The following is an 18297-nucleotide window of genomic DNA, read 5'->3' as shown; positions in this document are numbered from 1 at the left end:
TGCTCCCCGTATGAAGCTACCAAAAGACAAGTTCAAGTCTTTCTGGGACTTCATAACTTAGGGGAGGATTTGTTGTTGTTGTTGCTGTTTTGTTGTGAGAGTTACTTATGTGTATGAGTGTTTTGCTTGCATACATATATGTGCATTATATGTGTGTGGCTGGTACCCTTGGAGGTCAGAAGAAGGCACTGGATCCCCTAAAACTGGAGTTACAGATGGTTGTGAGTCACCATGGGTGCTGGGAACTGAACCTGGGTCCTCTACAAAAGTAACCTGTACTCTTAACCACTGAGCCATCTTTCCACCCCCAACCTGGGTGATCTAATGACAGAGTTTTGCATGACTCTGGAAGAGGGACACAGACTGTGAGGGACAACCAAAAATTTTCTTCCTTCTCCTTTGCTTTTTCCATTTAATAAATTTATTATCGTCATTATTGTTGGCATGTGTGGTGGTTTAATTATGGCCCCAATAGACTCATGTGTTTGAATAGTCTAGTCCATAATGGGTGGCACTATTGGAAGGCGTGGCATTGTTGGAGTAGGTGTGGCCTTGTTGGAGGTGGCTTTGAAATTTCATATGTGCTCAAGCTTTCCTCAGTGTGGCACAGTCTCCTGCTGCCTGCAGATGAAGATGTAGAAAGAACTCTCAGCTCCTTCTTCCCCATCATGTCTGCCTACATGCTGCTGTGCCTCCTGCCATGTCAATAGCAGACTAAACCTCTGAAACCCAAAGCCAGTCTCAATTAAATATTTTCCTTTATAACAGTTGCTATGGTCATGGTGTCTCTTCACAGCAATAATACATACCTCAGACAGGGGATATGGTGTGTGTATTATGGGTGCAGGCATATACATGCGTCAACACACGTGTGGAGTTGGAAGAACAGCTTTTAGGAGCCATTTATCTCCTTGTATCTGTTGAGCCTGAATCTCTTTTGCTTTTGCTGTTTTCTTGGGGCTGCCTGCCCTGCTCAGCTCCCATGTGATTCCCACTCCTGCCATTTTACTCCTAAGAGGAAGAAGTGTCAGGATTACAGATGCTGCCACAGCTGGCCCTTACGTGGGTACCAGAAACCTGAGCTCAGGTGGTCAGGTGTGCACAGCACCTTCATCTGCTGACTCATCTCACTGGCCCCTTCTAAGAAAGGGGGCTAGCTCTGTGTTCCCCGGAGACAAGGGCACTGTCCTTGGTATTTAACAAAGGCCTATAGGAACCATCTATTAACAGGCACGTTGTGTTGTTCACCCAGCTCAGTGCATTGGTGAACCATAATTTGGGGATAGGAGGAGGATTTTCAACCATTCTCCCTTTAACTGTGCTCAGGAAGAATGAGCCTGTCAGAAGACTAGGGACACCGCCCTTGGCTGGTCCTCGCTTACTCTGCAGACACACTTCTTCAGTCAAGACATCACTTTTCGGACAGGCACAGTGAGATGGATCGCTGTCAAAAAAACTCCCATCAGATATTTTCGTTCCCTGTACAGTCAGCCGCGGGCTCTCAGTTGCTGCTTTTCATCTCCGAAGCCAGACTCCTGTCAGAAGAGCTCTAGAGAACATCACCTGGCTCCACGTTGTTGATGATACTTGAAACTTCTTGTTGTGAAATACAGGAATGTATATGCTATATATAACACCCTTCAAAAGAATCCAAATAATCATGCATTGATCTTCTAACTGAAAAAAAAAAAAACCTATTTGAAGCTCCTCGTGCTTTAGCCTCCATTATATTTCACATATCCCCCTAAAATAACAACTATTTGAAGTGTCAACACATAGGTAATATCACATTTATTAAGAATAGAGAGAAAGGGGGCTGGAGAGATGGCTCAGTGGTTAAGAGCATTGACTGTTCTTCCAGAGGTCCTGAGTTCAATTCCCAGCAACCACATGGTGGCTCACAACCATCTCTAATGGGATCTGATGCCCTCTTCTGGTGTGTCTGAAGACAGCTACAGTGTACTTATACATAAAATAAATAAGTCTTTTAAAAAAGAGAGAAAGAAAGAAAGGAGGAGAGGAATGAAGGAAGGAAGATAGAAAGGAAGAAAGAAAAAGAAAGGAAGGAAGGAAGGAAGGAATGAAGGAAGAAAGAAAGAAAGAAAGGAAGAAAGGAAGGAAGGAAGAAAGAAAGAAAGAAAGAAAGAAAGAAAGAAAGAAAGAAAGAAAGAAAGAAAGAAAGAAAATTTCCCCTTGGAATTCTTTAACCAAGAGCGCATCCAGATTTTGAATTCTCTACTTTATGGTCCCTGTGTCTTCTTCTGTCCTCCATCTATCTGTTGTGTGAGCCTGCATCTGTGCCTGCTTGAAGATTTGCCTTATGAATCCGAGAGTGTGTGTCCCTGTGCATGTCTGTCTGATTCTGTGACTGTGTGTCTCTGCATTGGTCTACTGTGTGAGCTGCATGTGTCCGTTTCTAACAAAGCAATACTCAACAGCATACTAAGCTTTGCATGGGGAAGGAATGGGATAGTTTGCAGAAGTCCTTAACAGAGTTTTTTAGGGGATTAAGTCACTGGCTCCAAGTACTCCCAAGTGACCCAGACAACAAACAATATTCCAACACCACTTTCATCAACCAATATCCATAAATGGTGGCTTTCAACCTTACAGTAGATTTTAGGCAGCTGCTTTCAATTTCTGCATTTGCTGCTTTTGGCAAACGATCCAGGCATTATCTGGGTCAGGAGCATGGAAAAGTGTGTAACTTATGATTACAGCTATGCAATTAGCTTAGGTTGTAAAAGTTGATTACTTGGGGGAACCCAAGGCAAGTAAGATCTGTTGTTTCATTGTTCTCTTTAAAGGCAGGTTAAACAGGCTGAGCGCACTGTAGTATAAGTAGCCTTAGACTTAAATGACTTTTAAGTAGCCTTAAGTCTTAAATGACTTTAAGGTGTATTGTTAACTTTGGCTGTGAGATCAGGCAAAAGTTTGAGTCTCTTGCATGTAAGAATATTTTCACAACATTGCACATGACCACGCTTTTTGTCTTTCTTTAAGGAGTGTAGCATATGTAAGCAATGTAAGTGGTATCCGATCCTGCTTTTCTTGGCTTTTGTACAAATCGACCTACCCACACTAAATGAGTTTAGTAACTCCAATGTGGTTTATCACTTAGCACTGTTTTTGAGGCCTGCATGTATTGATATGTGAGCTATGATTTGTTCATTTACACTGCTGTGTTGGAACTCTATTGGGCAAGGGCACTGTAATGTATGTATTTATTTTACCTTTAGTTAATATTTGTATTGGTTCCAATGGGTGCTACTATGAAAAATCTGCAAACATCTTTGTAACTCCCCATTACTCAAGTGTAAGTTTTCCTAGGGCACACCCACAAACATAGCCATGATCAGGTTTAGATTTACTAGGCTATGGCTGGCCATACTGTACCACTCTGGAGTTAGACCTGAATGGGGCCCCCACCATTGCTCATGGATGCCGCAGACCTTTATGGAATTCTATTTGTGCAAACATTGTGCTGAGTACTGAAACTGAAAGGTGAGGAAGATACTGCCACTGTCCTAAAGGATCTCACAGCCTAGAAGGTTCGATGTGCTAAATGTTTATGATCCCTCCGAGTTGCAGTAAAAATAAAAAAGAATGTGGTTCTACCGGTCTGTGTGGTCTCACTCACTGTTAGGAAAAGGATGAAGAGAGTGTGGGGGGCAGGGTATGGTCCGTGGAGGTGCAGCGAGGCCTGGGGGCAAGAGAGATGCTTCTGAGGGGCCCATGTTGGAAATCCCTTCCCCCTGAGGGACCAACCACACGAGATAGTAAAGTACGGAATAGTTTATTCAGATCATGGGGGAGTTAAGAGGGTAGTAGAGGCAGAGAGAGAGAAGAGAGGAATAGAGAAGTAGAGGAGTAGAGGCCGGCCATGAGCACATGGAGAGACGAGGAGGGAGGGAAGGAGGAGAGGAGGGGTAAGGGGAAAGAGCAAGAGCAAGAGAGAGAGAGGAGGGGCAAGAAGCCCCTTTTATACTGTCAGGTCACTGGGGCGGAGCATACTGGCTATTGCCAGGTAACTGAGGGGTGGGGTATACCTGGCTGTTGCTAGGTAGCTGAGGGCTGGGGTTTACAGAATCCCAACAGCTGCTTCCCTGTGGAGCTGGGTGCCCAGTATCTTTCTCTGCCACGTGGTCCACTAGCTGCCCTCTCCTGGCTGTCTCTCTTTTAGCCACCTTCTCTACCCTTCTCTATGTGGATCCCACACACACACATCCTAACTCTGCAGCAGGCTTTGTGCATTCTGCCACTATGCCCTTCTTTGAACTCAATTAAGTTGCCACATCAAAGAACACAGCAAAGTACTCTGATCCAAATGATTTGATATAATTTGCCCACCTAGATAAGTCAGATCATCCTGTACAATTCCATCCCTTATAAAATATTTATAACATCCTGTACCCATATGGAGATGTGCAGAGAGGAAAATCTATGTCTGCCTCCACGTTGCTTCTTCTTGAATCTCTTTTTCCTTCTCTCTAGCCTTACCACAACTTTGTCCCCACCCCACTCCCTACTCTCCAATCATGTATCGCCTTGACATCAACCTACACCTCCAAATGTACTTGTTCAATTCTTTTTGTATTTTTATATGTACATGCGTGTGTGTATGAACACACATGCATGCACATGTGCATATGGATACCCACAGATGCCTGAAGAAGATGTTGGATCGCTTGGAACTGGAGTTGCAGGCTGTCGTGAGCCACCTAGTCATGCCACTAGGAACTGAACTTGGGTTGTCTGGAAGAGCAGCAAGAGCTCTTGACCACTGTGCCATCTGTCTTGCTCCACTGACAAAATTCTGAAGGTGAGGCCTTTGAGGGGGTGACGGGTGCTCTTATAAAAGAGGTGGTGTGGCGGCTCAGTTAGTAAGAGCAGTTGCTGTAAAAGTACAAGGACCCAAGTTCAAAACCCCAGTATCCATGTTAAAAAAAAAGAAAAAAAGAAGAAGGAATAGGACTCAGCCACATGAGCCTGTAATTCCATCACTGTGAGGGCAGGGGGCAAAGAAAAAGGGAGGGAGCTTGCTGGCTGCCAGCCTAGCTCCAGGCTCAGTGAGAAACTGTCTCAAAGGAACAAACTAGTGAGAGACTGAGCAGGACACTTGAGGAGTTACGATAGAAAACACATCTATTGTGAGGAGGCAGATGCCATCTCTACCAGCACCCTGGTTTTGGATGTCCCAGCTTATAGACTATGGAAAACAAACTGCTATTGTCTATAAGCCATGGAGTCTGTGGGGACTTTGTTATAGCAGCCTGAATGGACTGCGACAAATAGAAAAGCCAGATACACGAGGGGATTGTTATAAAGCAGGATCTAACACATGGTAAATGGAAACATGCATAGTTTAGGCTGGGCTGTGGCAGGTGTCAAGCTCCTGCCTTAAGCTCTTTTCTTGGTAGGGGTAGGAGGCTGGTTTTTCAAGACATTGTTGATCTCTGTGTAGCCCTGGCTGTCCTGGAACTCACTCTGTAAGCCAGGCTGGCCTCAAACACAGAGATCTGCCTGTCTATGGATTGAGCATGTACGTGCTACCACAGCCAGCCATGGGTCAACCTCCCTAAATATTGTCCCCTCCTGACCCTGGAGGGGGGCTCCAGGTACCATCTGTGAAACAGTCTGTTGACCTAGCCTGTCTTGAGTTGACTGACCCAGCTTTCCAAGTCTGAGTAATTTCAGGGCTTGCTGACCACTACTTAGGTCTCACATTCCAGCTTACCGCCTCACCTAAGTACTTTCAGAGCACCGACCACAGCCTGTCAATGAATCATGTCTTCATGGAGGCAACTGAGGACACCTTGGGCCACTCTGTGCTCAGCCCAGGCTGCACTGGCTGTGGGACCTCCAGAAAACCGGAGAGTTCTGATTTCTAGAGCTCCACCAGCCCCGTGCCTCTACAATCCCTTCCTATTCTAAAATCCTGGAGATTTCACTGCCTGTAATGCCTTCCAGGGAACAAGATCTGCCTCAATTATTTCTCAATATGTCAAATAAACCATGCTTCAGTAAGGCTCAGCTGTAATTCAAAAAAAAAAAAAAAATCAAATCTTAAAAATGTGAAATGACATGTGTTTGCTCAATTCTGGTTGGAATCTTTTGCCCTTGGAAATTATTATAGAAAGGAGAATGACAGAATTTTTTGAAGCTATTTTTTTTAAAGGAAGTGTTATTGAAAAATAAATCACAGCGATTGAAAAGTGCCTGCATGTGAATATGGTTAAGAAATCTACACCCTGATTAGACTTATGTAAGCACTGACAAAGGAACTTGGCTTCCCAGCTGGGCTGTCATGGAACGTGGGGTTGGCGAAACGATTTTCCTCTTGGGCTGGGGCAATTTTCTTTCCCATCCTCCACCTGCCTGGGGTAAACAGAATTAACAAACAGTCATATCTATGTGTAGTTTTTGTTCCTTTCCTCCTGTGTGTGCATTTTTTTCAGAAAACAAGAGGACCTTTTCTCAGGCTAGCTAGAAGGATGCACACTTCCCCTGTCTTTGCTGTCACTGGAGGACAAAGGCAGGAGTCACTGTGTCCAGGAACGCTCTGCATCCATCAGCCTTCAGATGGGCTGTGGGCCCTGGTACTTCTCCCTGGGATGGCTGTTTCCACACAACCAAACTCCATTCTTGACAGAAAAATCAGCAGCCAGGACAACTGCGTAGGCTTGGAAGGGAACATAATTTTCAGAGGCAATTGTGAGTTTCATGATGCTGGCCTTGTGTTTTAAAATAACTGGGTTTATTTGCTCCGTGAGAAATGTGCTCGGTAGATACTGCTCCACGTGGGTAGAGCCCTTGGAACAGGACTGTGCTCTGCCTGCCTAGGATAAATGGAATTAACTAGCTAACAACAGCATTACACAATGCTCCCAACTCTTCAGCATGTCCTTGGGGATCTGTCCTGATTCTTTTTTCCCAAAGGAAAGGAAACCCACCTTCTTTGTACATATTTATTTATATATGCATCATTTGTTCATTCAGTACATTTTCAATGAATGGCTACCATATGCCAGGTACTAGGCTAAGTGTTATGAATACAAGATAATGCACATATTATGTACCTGCATGGCTAGCTGGTGAGATGGCTCAGCCAAGCCTGAGGATCTTAGTTCAACCCACAGGACCCACATGAAAGAAGGAGTAAACCAACTCCCACAATTTGTCCTCTAGCCCCTTTGCACACACCATGGTATGTTTCCTCCCTCCACCCCCGCTCTCTCTCTCTCTCTCTCTCTCTCCACAAATAAATAAATAATTATAAAAATTCTTTTTTAAGACAGTAAGGCTGTTAGGCTCATTAGTAAAATTTGCCTAGTCCTAGGCTCCATCCCCAGCAATGGAAGAAAAAAATAACAACACACTTCTTGTCTGACATCAGTGGAAAGAAGAGGCGTAGCAAAGACAGTGTGGTGGAGGCTGCCAGCGAAGCAGTACCACGCTGCCTCCCACAGGCTTCGCACAGCGCTGCCTCCCGAGCCACGGGCTCCGCACAGCATTGTCTCACATGCCGTGGGCCATTTTAGTCCGCTGGCCCAGGCTCCTTTTTCCTTCATCATTGAGCTTTGTTTCAAATCTCAGCATCAGGCCACAAACTATGGTGAAGAGAGAGCATTTACAAGAGCAAACAAGGGAAATAAGTAAGACAAGGCTATGTCATTAAAACACACACACACACACACACACACACACACACACACACACGCGCGCGCGCGCACACACGCACACGCACAAGCACGCAGTTGAAGGCTGGCGAGATGGCTCAGAGGTTAAGGGCTCTTGGGAGTTTCCTTGTCCCTAGAACCAAAGTTCGGTTCCCAGTACCCACATAGAGGTGCACAGTGTTGTAACTCCAGTTTCAGAGGATCCAACCAATGCTTTCTTCTGTCCTCTATGAGTGCGCATATAGTATACATATGTACATATACATGCAAGCAAAATAAAATAAAGATAAGTAAATCTTTTGTAAAGCTATGCAATGTAACAAATGGCATGGGGAAGCAGTTTGACAAAAGTAGTGCAGAAAATCCACAGAGGAAGTGGAAAGACCAGTGACGTGCACGAGATAGCCAGTGTTGCTACCAGCAGTGGCATTCATCTTTGTTCCAGATAGTCACGTGATGAAGCAAGAGCACCACTGAACCAGGAGTTGGTGCCAGCCTGGCAGCACAGTGAGACCCCATCTCACCAAAGAAGAAGAAGAAGAAGAAGAAGAAGAAGAAGAGGAAGAGGAAGAGGGAAGAGGGAAGAGGAAGAGGGAAGAAGGAGAAGAAGAAAGAATGAAAGAAAAGAAGGAAAGAGAAGAAATTCATTCTTATTGGCAATACAAAATAATAATAACAGGGGGCTGGAGAGATGGCTTAGCAGATAAGAGTTGTCTTCTTACAGAAGACCCATGTTTGGTTCCCAGTACCCATATTCATAATCCTCTGTCACTTCAGTTTCAGAAGTTTTAATGCCCTCTTTTAGCCTCTGATGGCACAACCATGTGTGTGGAATATATCCACACAACCACATATACATGTACACAAACAAAAGTAAATCTAAAAAAGCCTTGGAAACGTTCTTAATTGTGTTAAGAGCTAAGCATAGTGGCACACACTGTAATCCCAGGACTTGGAGGGTAGAGAAAGGAGGAGCAGGATTTCCAAGGTCAACCTTGGCTGTATAACAAGGTAAAGATAAGTCTTGGATCCCTGAGACTCTGTCTCCAAAATATATGGCTGTGTGTCTGTCTGTCTGTCTGTGTGTGTGTACATATTTATAATTTATAATACATAATTTAGAAAAAAAGCATTTTAAACTACCTTGGTTTCCTTCTTCATCACCATGATACAATAATGTGACGAAAGTAAGTTATGGAGAAAAGGTTTATTTTAGTTTTTGTCCATCATGGTGGGGAAGTCAAGGCAGCAACAGCTTGAAGTAGCAGTCACATTAAATCCTACATTTCTGTAGACAGAGCTGAAAATGAGTAAATCATCATCCATAACATGGACAAATGAAGTATGTGTGCTGTTCGCTGAATATTTCTTTGCAGTGGGCAAGCTGCAGATGTTTGTGGACATTCTGAATACTTCTAAGTAAATGCAACTGTTCCTAAGTTTCTTTTTAAACCTATTGCAAGGGGAAGGTGTGGAGAGATGGCTCAGAGATTAAAAGCACTGCTTTCTCTTTCAGAGGTCCTGAGTTCAAATTCCATTACCCACATAACAGCTCACAACCATCTGTAACTCCAGTCAGGAGATACAAAGACGTCTTCTGGGCTCTTCAAACACTGTGCACAGAGGAGATACAAACATTTGTACAGGCAAAACACGCCTGCAATTCACACATTGTAATTTGGTCTGGGAGATTTTCTGTTTTCTTAAGTCTGGGATAGCCTAGCCTGCCTGGTTTAGACCCTCTGCAGCAAAGGAGCATTTGCTGAGGTAGATACATACAGGACCAGTTTCAAGCCAAAGTAGAAGGACTTGGACTAGGTCAGGGAACAGCCATGTGTCCTGTCTCTGTCCCACAACAAAGCAAAGACAGAGGCATCACAAAGCACATACCTAGAGCCAGTTCATACCTGCTGAATCAGAAAGACTCATGGGCAAGTAGGCCACAGCTCATCAACCAGTTTGCTGCCAGGCATACAGTTTACCCACATTTTAGGGCAAAGGCAAATGTATCTCAGATGAATTTGAAGCCAACTTCATCTTCATGGCATGTTCCATACTAGCCAGGGATTTATAGTGAGACCCTGCATGTCATATGTTCATATAATTATTTTAAAATTATTTTCTAAAAAGACCAATTACGTTAAAAATCGTAGTGCTACATTAAATAACAAGAACGAACAGCAAGTTTAACAATACCCATAATTTCAATTGTTGATAACCTTAAATATTTTTGAGAACTCCCCATGAAAATATCGGTTGCCGGCAATGGGGTTGCACGCCTTTAATCCAAGCACTCAGGAGGCAAAGGCACGTGGATCTCTGTGAGTTCAAGGCCAGCCTGGTCTACAGAACAAGTTTCAGGACAGCCAGGGCTACACTGAGACACCCTATGTCAGAGCGGAGATGGAGGTGGGGGGGGGGGGGAGACACTACATGTTGCAACTACTGCCAACTGTCACAGGCATTGCTCATTCTCTTGGAATTTATAGTTAGGAATTTAAATTTACTAAGAATGAAAAGTTGGGCTTTAGTTGGTTTTCTGTGCCAGCAATCTGAAGGCCTCAAACCAGAATATTCTACTTAGGGGTCAGCAGGGTTCGCTCTAGACATACCTAGAAAAAAAAATGGAAGTGGGTGAGATGGAATTATTTGGGCGAACAAAAAAGCCTCCTTTTTGGGACAAACCGACAAAAAGGGTGGCGCCTGTCAGATTCCTCGGCCCCCGCCCCTGCCCCTTCCCAGAGGCAGTGAGACCGGCGCGCACAGGCGCAGTCGCGCTGGAACCCGCCCCCCGCCCCCGGACGCGTGCCGAAGCCCCGCCCTATGAGCGGGGGCTCCGCCCCAAGCGCGCGAGCTTTGGGGCGGTCCCGCCGCCAGGCATCAGCAATCTATCCTGAGCGGAGGCGGCTCCGCACGCTAGCGGGGAACCGACACGTTAGCGGAGCGGACCGGCGGCGGCGTCTGGCTGCCGCTGCGGCACGAGAGAGAGGATGGCGGAGGCCTCGGAGAGGCTTTACCGAGTGGAGTACGCTAAGAGCGGGCGCGCCTCTTGCAAGAAATGCAGCGAGAGTATTCCCAAGGACTCTCTCCGCATGGCCATCATGGTGCAGGTGCGGCGGGGCCGGGCCGGAGGCGCAGGGCGACGGGGCCCGGGAGGCTGTGTGAGCTCGGGGTCGCCGCACTCCCCCTGCGGCTCAGCATGACCGGGAGAGAAGGACGGGAAAGGCCCTTGACTCTGCAGCTGAGGTCCTTGAGGCCCACTGGGCCGACCCCTTCCGGGACATTGCGCTAACCCCGCTAAAAAAGCCCGGGAAGTAAGAGCATCTGGCGGTGCCTCTTGCTTTGTAAAGACAAGGGGCCTCTTCGCTCGGTCTGGATGGTCTCAGAGTTCTTGTTTATTTCACTGCCTATTCTCGGCGTGGGGGTGGAGGCTGTGCGCGCGGTCTTTGAAGCTGCTCTGATTTGGGCCTATCATGTCCTGGAAGATTTTTGTCTTCCATAAATACAGAAGATTTTTTTTTTCTTCTTCCTTAAGCCTATTTTTGATGATCCTTTCAACATCTGCTCACTCTCGGCATTTCTGTTTTAGTTATGCAAAGCAGTGCCGTTTCTTTACAATGCGTTTGCTTTGGGTCTGGTTTCTACTTGGAAATAACATTTTCTCCCAACTTCCCGAGGTCTCTGCGCTTTCTGCGATTATCTGGTCTCTTCACTGACACTTTCGAGATGGGGGGTGGGGTGGGATCAAAGGTCCTTGGAGTTCCAGTGGCTCCTGCCTCCTGGGCTTCTGGTTTTGCTGATTGCTGTCTTTCCAAGTGTGGTTCTCACCTGCCCTGTTTCCACCTCCCCCATACATTAGGTTACCCAAGCTCCCATTGCTAATGGTCAAGGTAATTGATTTTCCGTGCTGTCCAGCTGCAGCATTGTGTTTCAGAAGAGGCAGGCTAGCCTTCAGTGGGACTTCAGTACTTATTGGGGGAGAGGAGGAGAAGAAGAGATTCACCTAGTGGGTACCAAGATACCACATTGCTTCTGTTACTTCTCTTTATGGCAAGAACTGAAGCAGTCATCTTGGTTCCCTGGGTGAGACTGCCTAGCTCAGCATGCTTGGCACATAGTTCTCATTCATTCTATACACATGTATTAAGTAACAGCATTCGTGTCTATAATGATCATTGGTGACAAAAATCCCAAGTACTGCTAGGCACATCTTTGTGGCTTGCTTTTATGACTGGGCCGGGAACCCACCCTGAGTTCTTTCTGATTGGCTAAGGGGGTGATGGAGCTGAGTGCTAGGCAGTGTGCCCTGTGGAGGAGGAGCCCAAGATGTCCCAGTCCAGTGTGGGCGCTTGATTAAGAGTCCTTTCACAGAAGTGGGACAGGGAGATGGAGATAGCTGAAATTTGAAGGACAGCTCCCTCCTTCCTGTGAGAAGATAAATAGAACTCAAAGCTCTCTCTGGGTTTAAGAGAGAAAGCAGCTTATAGATTAAACCCATTATTTCCTCTAGTCTTAAGTATAAGCAGAGAAGTGTCTTAGGTGTATATTTTCAAATTACTTTATGATTGGGGCTTCCTCAGTTGTAGCAGCTATTAGAGGGGTATTAGTAAAGCATGACATAATGGTGTCTCTAGAAGTAGGTTGGCTGGTTTTGAGACGTTTGTGATCCTCTGGCCTCCATCTCCGGAGCATTGATAATTACAAGCCTGCCTATACTGCTACACCCAGCCTATCGAATGGTTTTGTTCCTTTTTTTTGTTTGTTTGTTTGTTTGTTTTTTGTTTTGTTTTGTTTTGTTTTGTTATTGTTGTTTTGAGACCTGGGCTTGTTTTTATTGTTGTTTTGAGTCACAGTCCTTCTGGCCTTGAACTCACAGAGATCTGCCTGCCTCTGCCTCCCCAGTGTTCTAGCATGAGAATACCCCTCCTGTGAAAGGAAACCCTCCTCCTGTCCCCCACTGCCTAGGAAGACAGGAAAAGAGGGATTTTGGGAAGGCTGGGGCTACTCATTTTAAGGCCCAAACTTAGATCAAGGCCCTAATTCCAGCTTGTTTTTGATTTTTTGTTGTTTTTCTGGTGTTTTTGTTTGTTTTTTTTGGTCTTGTTTTAGCCTTGAAAGAAACTATTGTTCATTCTGAGTGAAGGTGGTTCTCTTCCATAGTTGAAGTTGGGAGTTTAGGTCTGAATTTAAAGTTGGCCTTATTGGCTGAGCTTTGGAGTACCTAAAAGGAGGAACCGGTTTTTTTTTTTTTTCTTTCAGCAATTTGAATTTAAATGCCTTCTTTTACATTTGTATGAGAGGATTTTTGTCTGAGCATCTGATAACCTGTTATTTGGGAACCGAGGGGTGAGGGAGGAACTGGGCCTTCTGGCTGCTTAACCAGGAGGCCAGGAGGCAGAGACAACCCTGGGAGGATTTGAGCAAGGCGGTCTCCCTCCCACAGGCAGGGCTTTTGGCCTGCCTTACCTGGAAAAAACTGGTGAACATTGTGGTTGTTGGGGCTAGGTGAGGCATTTGGTCCATGGCTGGTGCCTTGTGCTTTGTAGGTTTCAGTCCTAGATTCTCTACCTTTTCTATTTCCTGACTCCTGGGTAGATTTACTCTTAGGATGTCGGCCTTTACCACCAGCCACTCTCAGGCCTTGCCATGGTTAGGAGTTTGGTTTTGTCTTTCTTAAAGAGTATGGGTTTCTCTGGTTTTGTATCTTCAGTAGACCACAGGGGCATAACCAAGGAGGCAGTAGGTATGGCCACCTAAGCTGCTCTCCATAGAGGCTCAGGGATCTGGAGCTGTTGCCTGCTGTGGTCTGATGGCGTGTTGAGAGCCTGAAGCTGAGGCCACTCAAAAATACCATTGATTGTCTGGTCTAGAGACCATCTTTGCTGCAGTTCTCCTTTCCTCTGTGCCTGGCTGGGGACTGAAGTTTGGTAATAAATACAGCTCCGAGGGAAGCAGTGGATGGGGCCTTGAGGCACCTGAGGTCTGCAGAGCCCAAAGGCTTTTGGGAGCTCGGAAGACCCAGGGGCAGGTAATTACTATTGGGTCTTGCTTTACACTTTGAGTTTTTATTTACTTACTTAATCTTTGTTTATGGGTGTTTTGCCTGTATGTTTGTCTGTGCATCACCTTCCTGGTGCCGAGAGGTCAGAAGATGTCAGATCCCCTAGAACTGGGGTTACAGAAGGCTGTGAACAGCCATATGGGTGCTAGGAACAGAACCCAGGTCCCATAGAGGGACGACTTAGCCGCTGAGCCTCCACCCTTAGCCCTACATTTTAGTGCATCTTAAAGGATGTCAGCTCCATCCTAAAGCTTCAGTGGTTATCCTGTCTAATGTGTATATTTCATGGCATGGCCCCTTGAAGCAGCCATATGAGCACTGGTCAGAAAGCAGTTTGTGTTAAGTAGCTCTTCTGAGGTCAGGATGGGAAACTTGGTATCAGATTATTGTCTCATCTACCTCACTGTGTCTCCATTGTTGCTACCATCTGTGAGATGCTGCTGCTTCCTTCCCAGAGGCATGGTCTGTGGAGGAAGGGCACCAGGAAACTGGGTTAATGTCGGCAGCTGTCACCATCTCTAGAACGGGAAGTACTGGGTGTAGAGCCTCATAGGAAAACACCTGAAGTGGTACAGTGCCTTCAACTCTGGCACATTGGGGGGATCGGGTGCCACCCTGAGGCCATTGTTCAGACTAGCTCCAGGCCTGGAAGCCTTCTGCCTTAGGCTCTCATGTCCCTCATAGAAACCTTTTCTTCTACTCACCTGTGCATGCATGCTTTGCTGCGCCTAACACTCTCTGACACGTTTTTTTTTCTGCCTGGCTCATTATCTGGGTCCTACGCCTTATTATTTTTAGCCACAGAGGTACTTAAGAGCCATTTCTGGGCCACCCAGACCCTTGAGCTCAAGTGCTGCTTCCCGGGTCTTCTAACAGGTGGGGGGCGGGGGGGACACTAAGTAGATCTTCTGTGTCTCACCAGGCAGGCTATGCAGCAAGTCAGAAGTGCGGCACACAACCTAAAAGAAACCGGGGTTACCCTCTCACCCTGAGACAGTGGGTTTGGGGGTGGCTAGCCATAATTTTTAGCTTTTAGGAAAACAACTTAGATGAGAAGCCAGGAACTGTTTCTCATCCATTTGCAAGTCACTGTGTGACCTGAGAGAGCTTCAGGCAGCCTCAGGGAAAATGGGGATCCATTGCTGCCTGGGCTGTGGGCAGGACTGTGGCCTGCATGGAGATTAACAGTCCCTCATCTCCGCTTTCTGTCCTTAGTCACCCATGTTCGATGGAAAAGTCCCACACTGGTACCACTTCTCCTGCTTCTGGAAGGTGGGCCACTCCATCCGGCAGCCTGATGTGGAGGTGGATGGGTTCTCTGAGCTGCGGTGGGATGACCAGCAGAAGGTCAAGAAGACGGCAGAGGCTGGAGGAGTGGCAGGTGTGTACAGCCAGACTTTCTAGAGCACTCGGCTCCTCGGGCTGCATTGTCTATTGCATGAGGCTTGCTGTTTCATCTTTCCAGATGCTGGAAAGGTAGCCTTTAAATGTGCATGGTTCTTATTTTTAATAGGTTTTAATTTTTTATTTTATTAGCACCGTGCATGTGTGTTAGTACATGCACACGTTTGTGGTATAGTATGCATGTGTAGGTTAGAAGACAGTTTTACTGAGTTGGGTCTCTCCCACAGGGGCTCCAGGATTTGAACTTGGGTTGCTCGGTTTGCATAGCATGTACCTTATATAGCCAAGCCATCTAGCCAGTTTTAGGAAAACTGAGAGAAATACAAGGGCGCAGTGCTCCAGTAGCTGCCCCTCCCATTGTTGTCCTTTGCTGTTGTGTGTTCTATGGACTTGGATGGATGGATGGATGGATGATGTACCTACCACTGATGCCTTCCAGGCCCTGTGCACAGATTATACCCAGGAGGAAGCCTCTGTCAAGTCTTTCCTCCTTTTTAAAAATAAAAAACAGACCTTAGGCAGGCAAATCTCTGAGTTCAAGGACAGCCGATGGTATGTAGGGAGACTACGTCTCAAACAAATAAATACATACCTTGAAGTCAGCAATCCTCCTGCATTAGCTACCTGAGTGCTGGGGTTACAGGTGTGCACCTTCAACCTCTGGCTTCTATTCTGATTTCTAGCCTCAGAAATTAGTGTTGCCTAGGTTTAGTTTCAGGGAAAAAAGGAAATCTATGTCCTTTCTTCTCTGCTGCTTCATTCAGCGTGAGGCCCTTAGTCCTCTTCTGCTGCTGAATGGTGTCCCTTTGTTTAAAGCACACTTTGCTTGTCCTGTTCTCTGTTGGTAACTCTGGGTAGTTGACTACATTCCAGCAGGCTTTCTAATATTGATATGGTTTGAGTGTCCTTCATCCAGTAATGCTCCAAAATTCGAAACTTTGAGCAACTATACACCACTGTGGGTGGAAAATTCCACACCCGACTTCATGACAGTGTTGGAGTTGGTGATAGACAGGCTAGAGATACTGTACACCCATACCTTCGGGCTGTGCATATAAGGAATGAATCTGCAAGACAGATGGATTTCATGTGTGGACCTGTAGCCCATCTAGTGTAGGATGTTTTACATGTATGTGCAGTTATTTCAAAAGTCAAAACAAAAAACCTGCACTCCTGAAGAGTTCTAAATCTTTTACACAGGGGACACTCAACTTGTAGCTTGTTGTGGTTTCTGTTTTCTTTTTAAACTTTATGTTTAGATTTATTTTAAGTGTATGAGTGTTTTGCCTACATGTATGTATACCCACCATGTTTGGTGCCTGGTTCCCATGGAGTCAGAAAAGAACTTCTGGTCCCCTAGGACTAGAGTTATAGAATGTTGTGAACCACCATGTATGGGTCCTGGGAATTGAACCTGGATCCACTACAAGAGTAACAATTGCTCTCAACCACTGAGCCATCTCCCAGCCTACCTTTCGTGATTCCAATATGGACCTTACTCTTGAACTCTCAGTGTTTAGCCTCTGCAGGTCCCTGGGTAAACACATGTGTTGTGACTGCTACAGTCTGTGGCTTGACTTTGAGTTTCATTGTAAATTTTCACATTTATTTATTTATATGTGGGAAGGGGTTGCATCCATGCATGATGTTTCTCTCCTAACACCCACTCTAGGTCCCAAGGATGGAACTTGGGCCTAAGTTAACTTGTGTTAGCTCTAAGGAAGATGTGGGGGATTTTCCTGTTGTTACAGCAGCATCTGTGGAGAATGCTCTGTATTGGTTGCCTTTCTCTTGCTGTGATACAACAGCATGACCAAGCATCGTACAGGAGAGAGGATTGATTTGAGTGTAAGATCTCGTGATGGGGAAGTGCAAGTGGGAAGCACAGCAGGAATCAGGAGCGTGCTCTGGAAACTGGCACGAGGTTTTAAACTCTCAGCGACATCCTTCCTCAGCAAGACTCCTGTCCTAAGCCCGTCCGAACAGGACACCATCTGGGGACCAACTCACATGCCCAAGATTATGGAAGACATTGATCATTCAAACCATCCCACCTCTTTGTCAGAACCAGTTGACACTGTCACCAGGGCCTGTGTCTGGATTCCATTTGGTTCACTTTGTCTTCCAGTTCCACGTTATTGTAGCTTTGTGAAGTTGTGACACTACACAATATAACTTCTCTACTTTTCCTTTGTGCGTCCTTTATAATTTCTAACAGATGTTAGTAAAGTTTACCATGCAATCATGAAGACTTGAGTTCAGAGCCCCAGAACTCTTGTCAAAAACCTGGTGTGGCTGTAGTGTTGGGGTGTGGACAGTGGAGACAGGCAGTCCCTGAGCTCACTAGACAGCCACTGAGCTAATTTGGTGATCTCTAAGTTCAATAAGACCCCATGTCTGTCAAAAGGCAAGATGAGGACTAGAGAGATGGTCCACTATTTACTCACTGATTAGGGTAGACCTGGGATTGGCTCCCAGCTCCCAACTATCAGATATCTGATGTTGTCTTCTAGTACCTGCATTCATACACACACACACACACACACACACACAGAGAGAGAGAGAGAGAGAGAGAGAGAGAGAGAGACATAATTTAAAGACTAAGGTAGCCCAGGCTGTGCAGTGGAAATTAAAAGAAAAATTGTCCACAGTTGTTGCCAGTAGAGATGAATGTGATCACCCAGAACATAGTGTTCTTGTGGGAGGGTCCTGGGAGAAGGAAGACAGAAGATGGGCATCTGGGGGCTGCAGCATGAGGCTACTGAGTTGAGCAGAGACGTGTGTTTGGTTCTTCAGGCAAAGGCCAGGATGGAAGTGGCGGCAAGGCGGAGAAGACGCTGGGTGACTTTGCAGCAGAGTATGCCAAGTCCAACAGGAGCACATGCAAGGGCTGCATGGAGAAGATAGAGAAGGTAGAGCTTCCGTGCCCTCATTTCCGGGTACTCGGTAGAGAAGTAGAACTTGGGGCATGGACCATGTCAGGAGGAAAGTACAAACTGCCTTTACCTTCTGGCTCAACACAGAATTCAGTGGAGGTGGGAGGTGCCAGCTTCTTACTCTGGGCAGGCCCAGACCTTTGTCCTTAGCTACGTTTATGGGTAGGGGCCCTAGAAGAATCAGCATAGGTCTGCCCAAAGTCAATGGGCATGGGGG

General features: G+C 46.1%; 1 protein-coding gene across 1 annotated transcript in view; it reads left to right on the top strand.

Moving 5' to 3' along the window:
* The first annotated feature begins 10587 nt into the window (after positions 1-10587).
* PARP1 (poly(ADP-ribose) polymerase 1) overlaps positions 10588-18297 on the top strand; it is a 31988-nt gene continuing 24278 nt past the window's right edge. Inside the window, exons 1-3 of the mRNA XM_080910658.1 lie at positions 10588-10789; positions 14956-15121; positions 17941-18056. Of these exons, the coding sequence (XP_080766784.1) occupies positions 10670-10789; positions 14956-15121; positions 17941-18056 (402 nt within the window). The 5' untranslated portion in view covers positions 10588-10669. The remainder of the gene's footprint in view (positions 10790-14955; positions 15122-17940; positions 18057-18297) is intronic.

Source organism: Micromys minutus (assembly GCF_963924665.1).
Source record: "Micromys minutus genome assembly, chromosome: 1".
Taxonomy (NCBI): Eukaryota; Metazoa; Chordata; class Mammalia; order Rodentia; family Muridae; genus Micromys; species Micromys minutus.
This window is presented reverse-complemented; position numbering and strand designations above follow the sequence as displayed.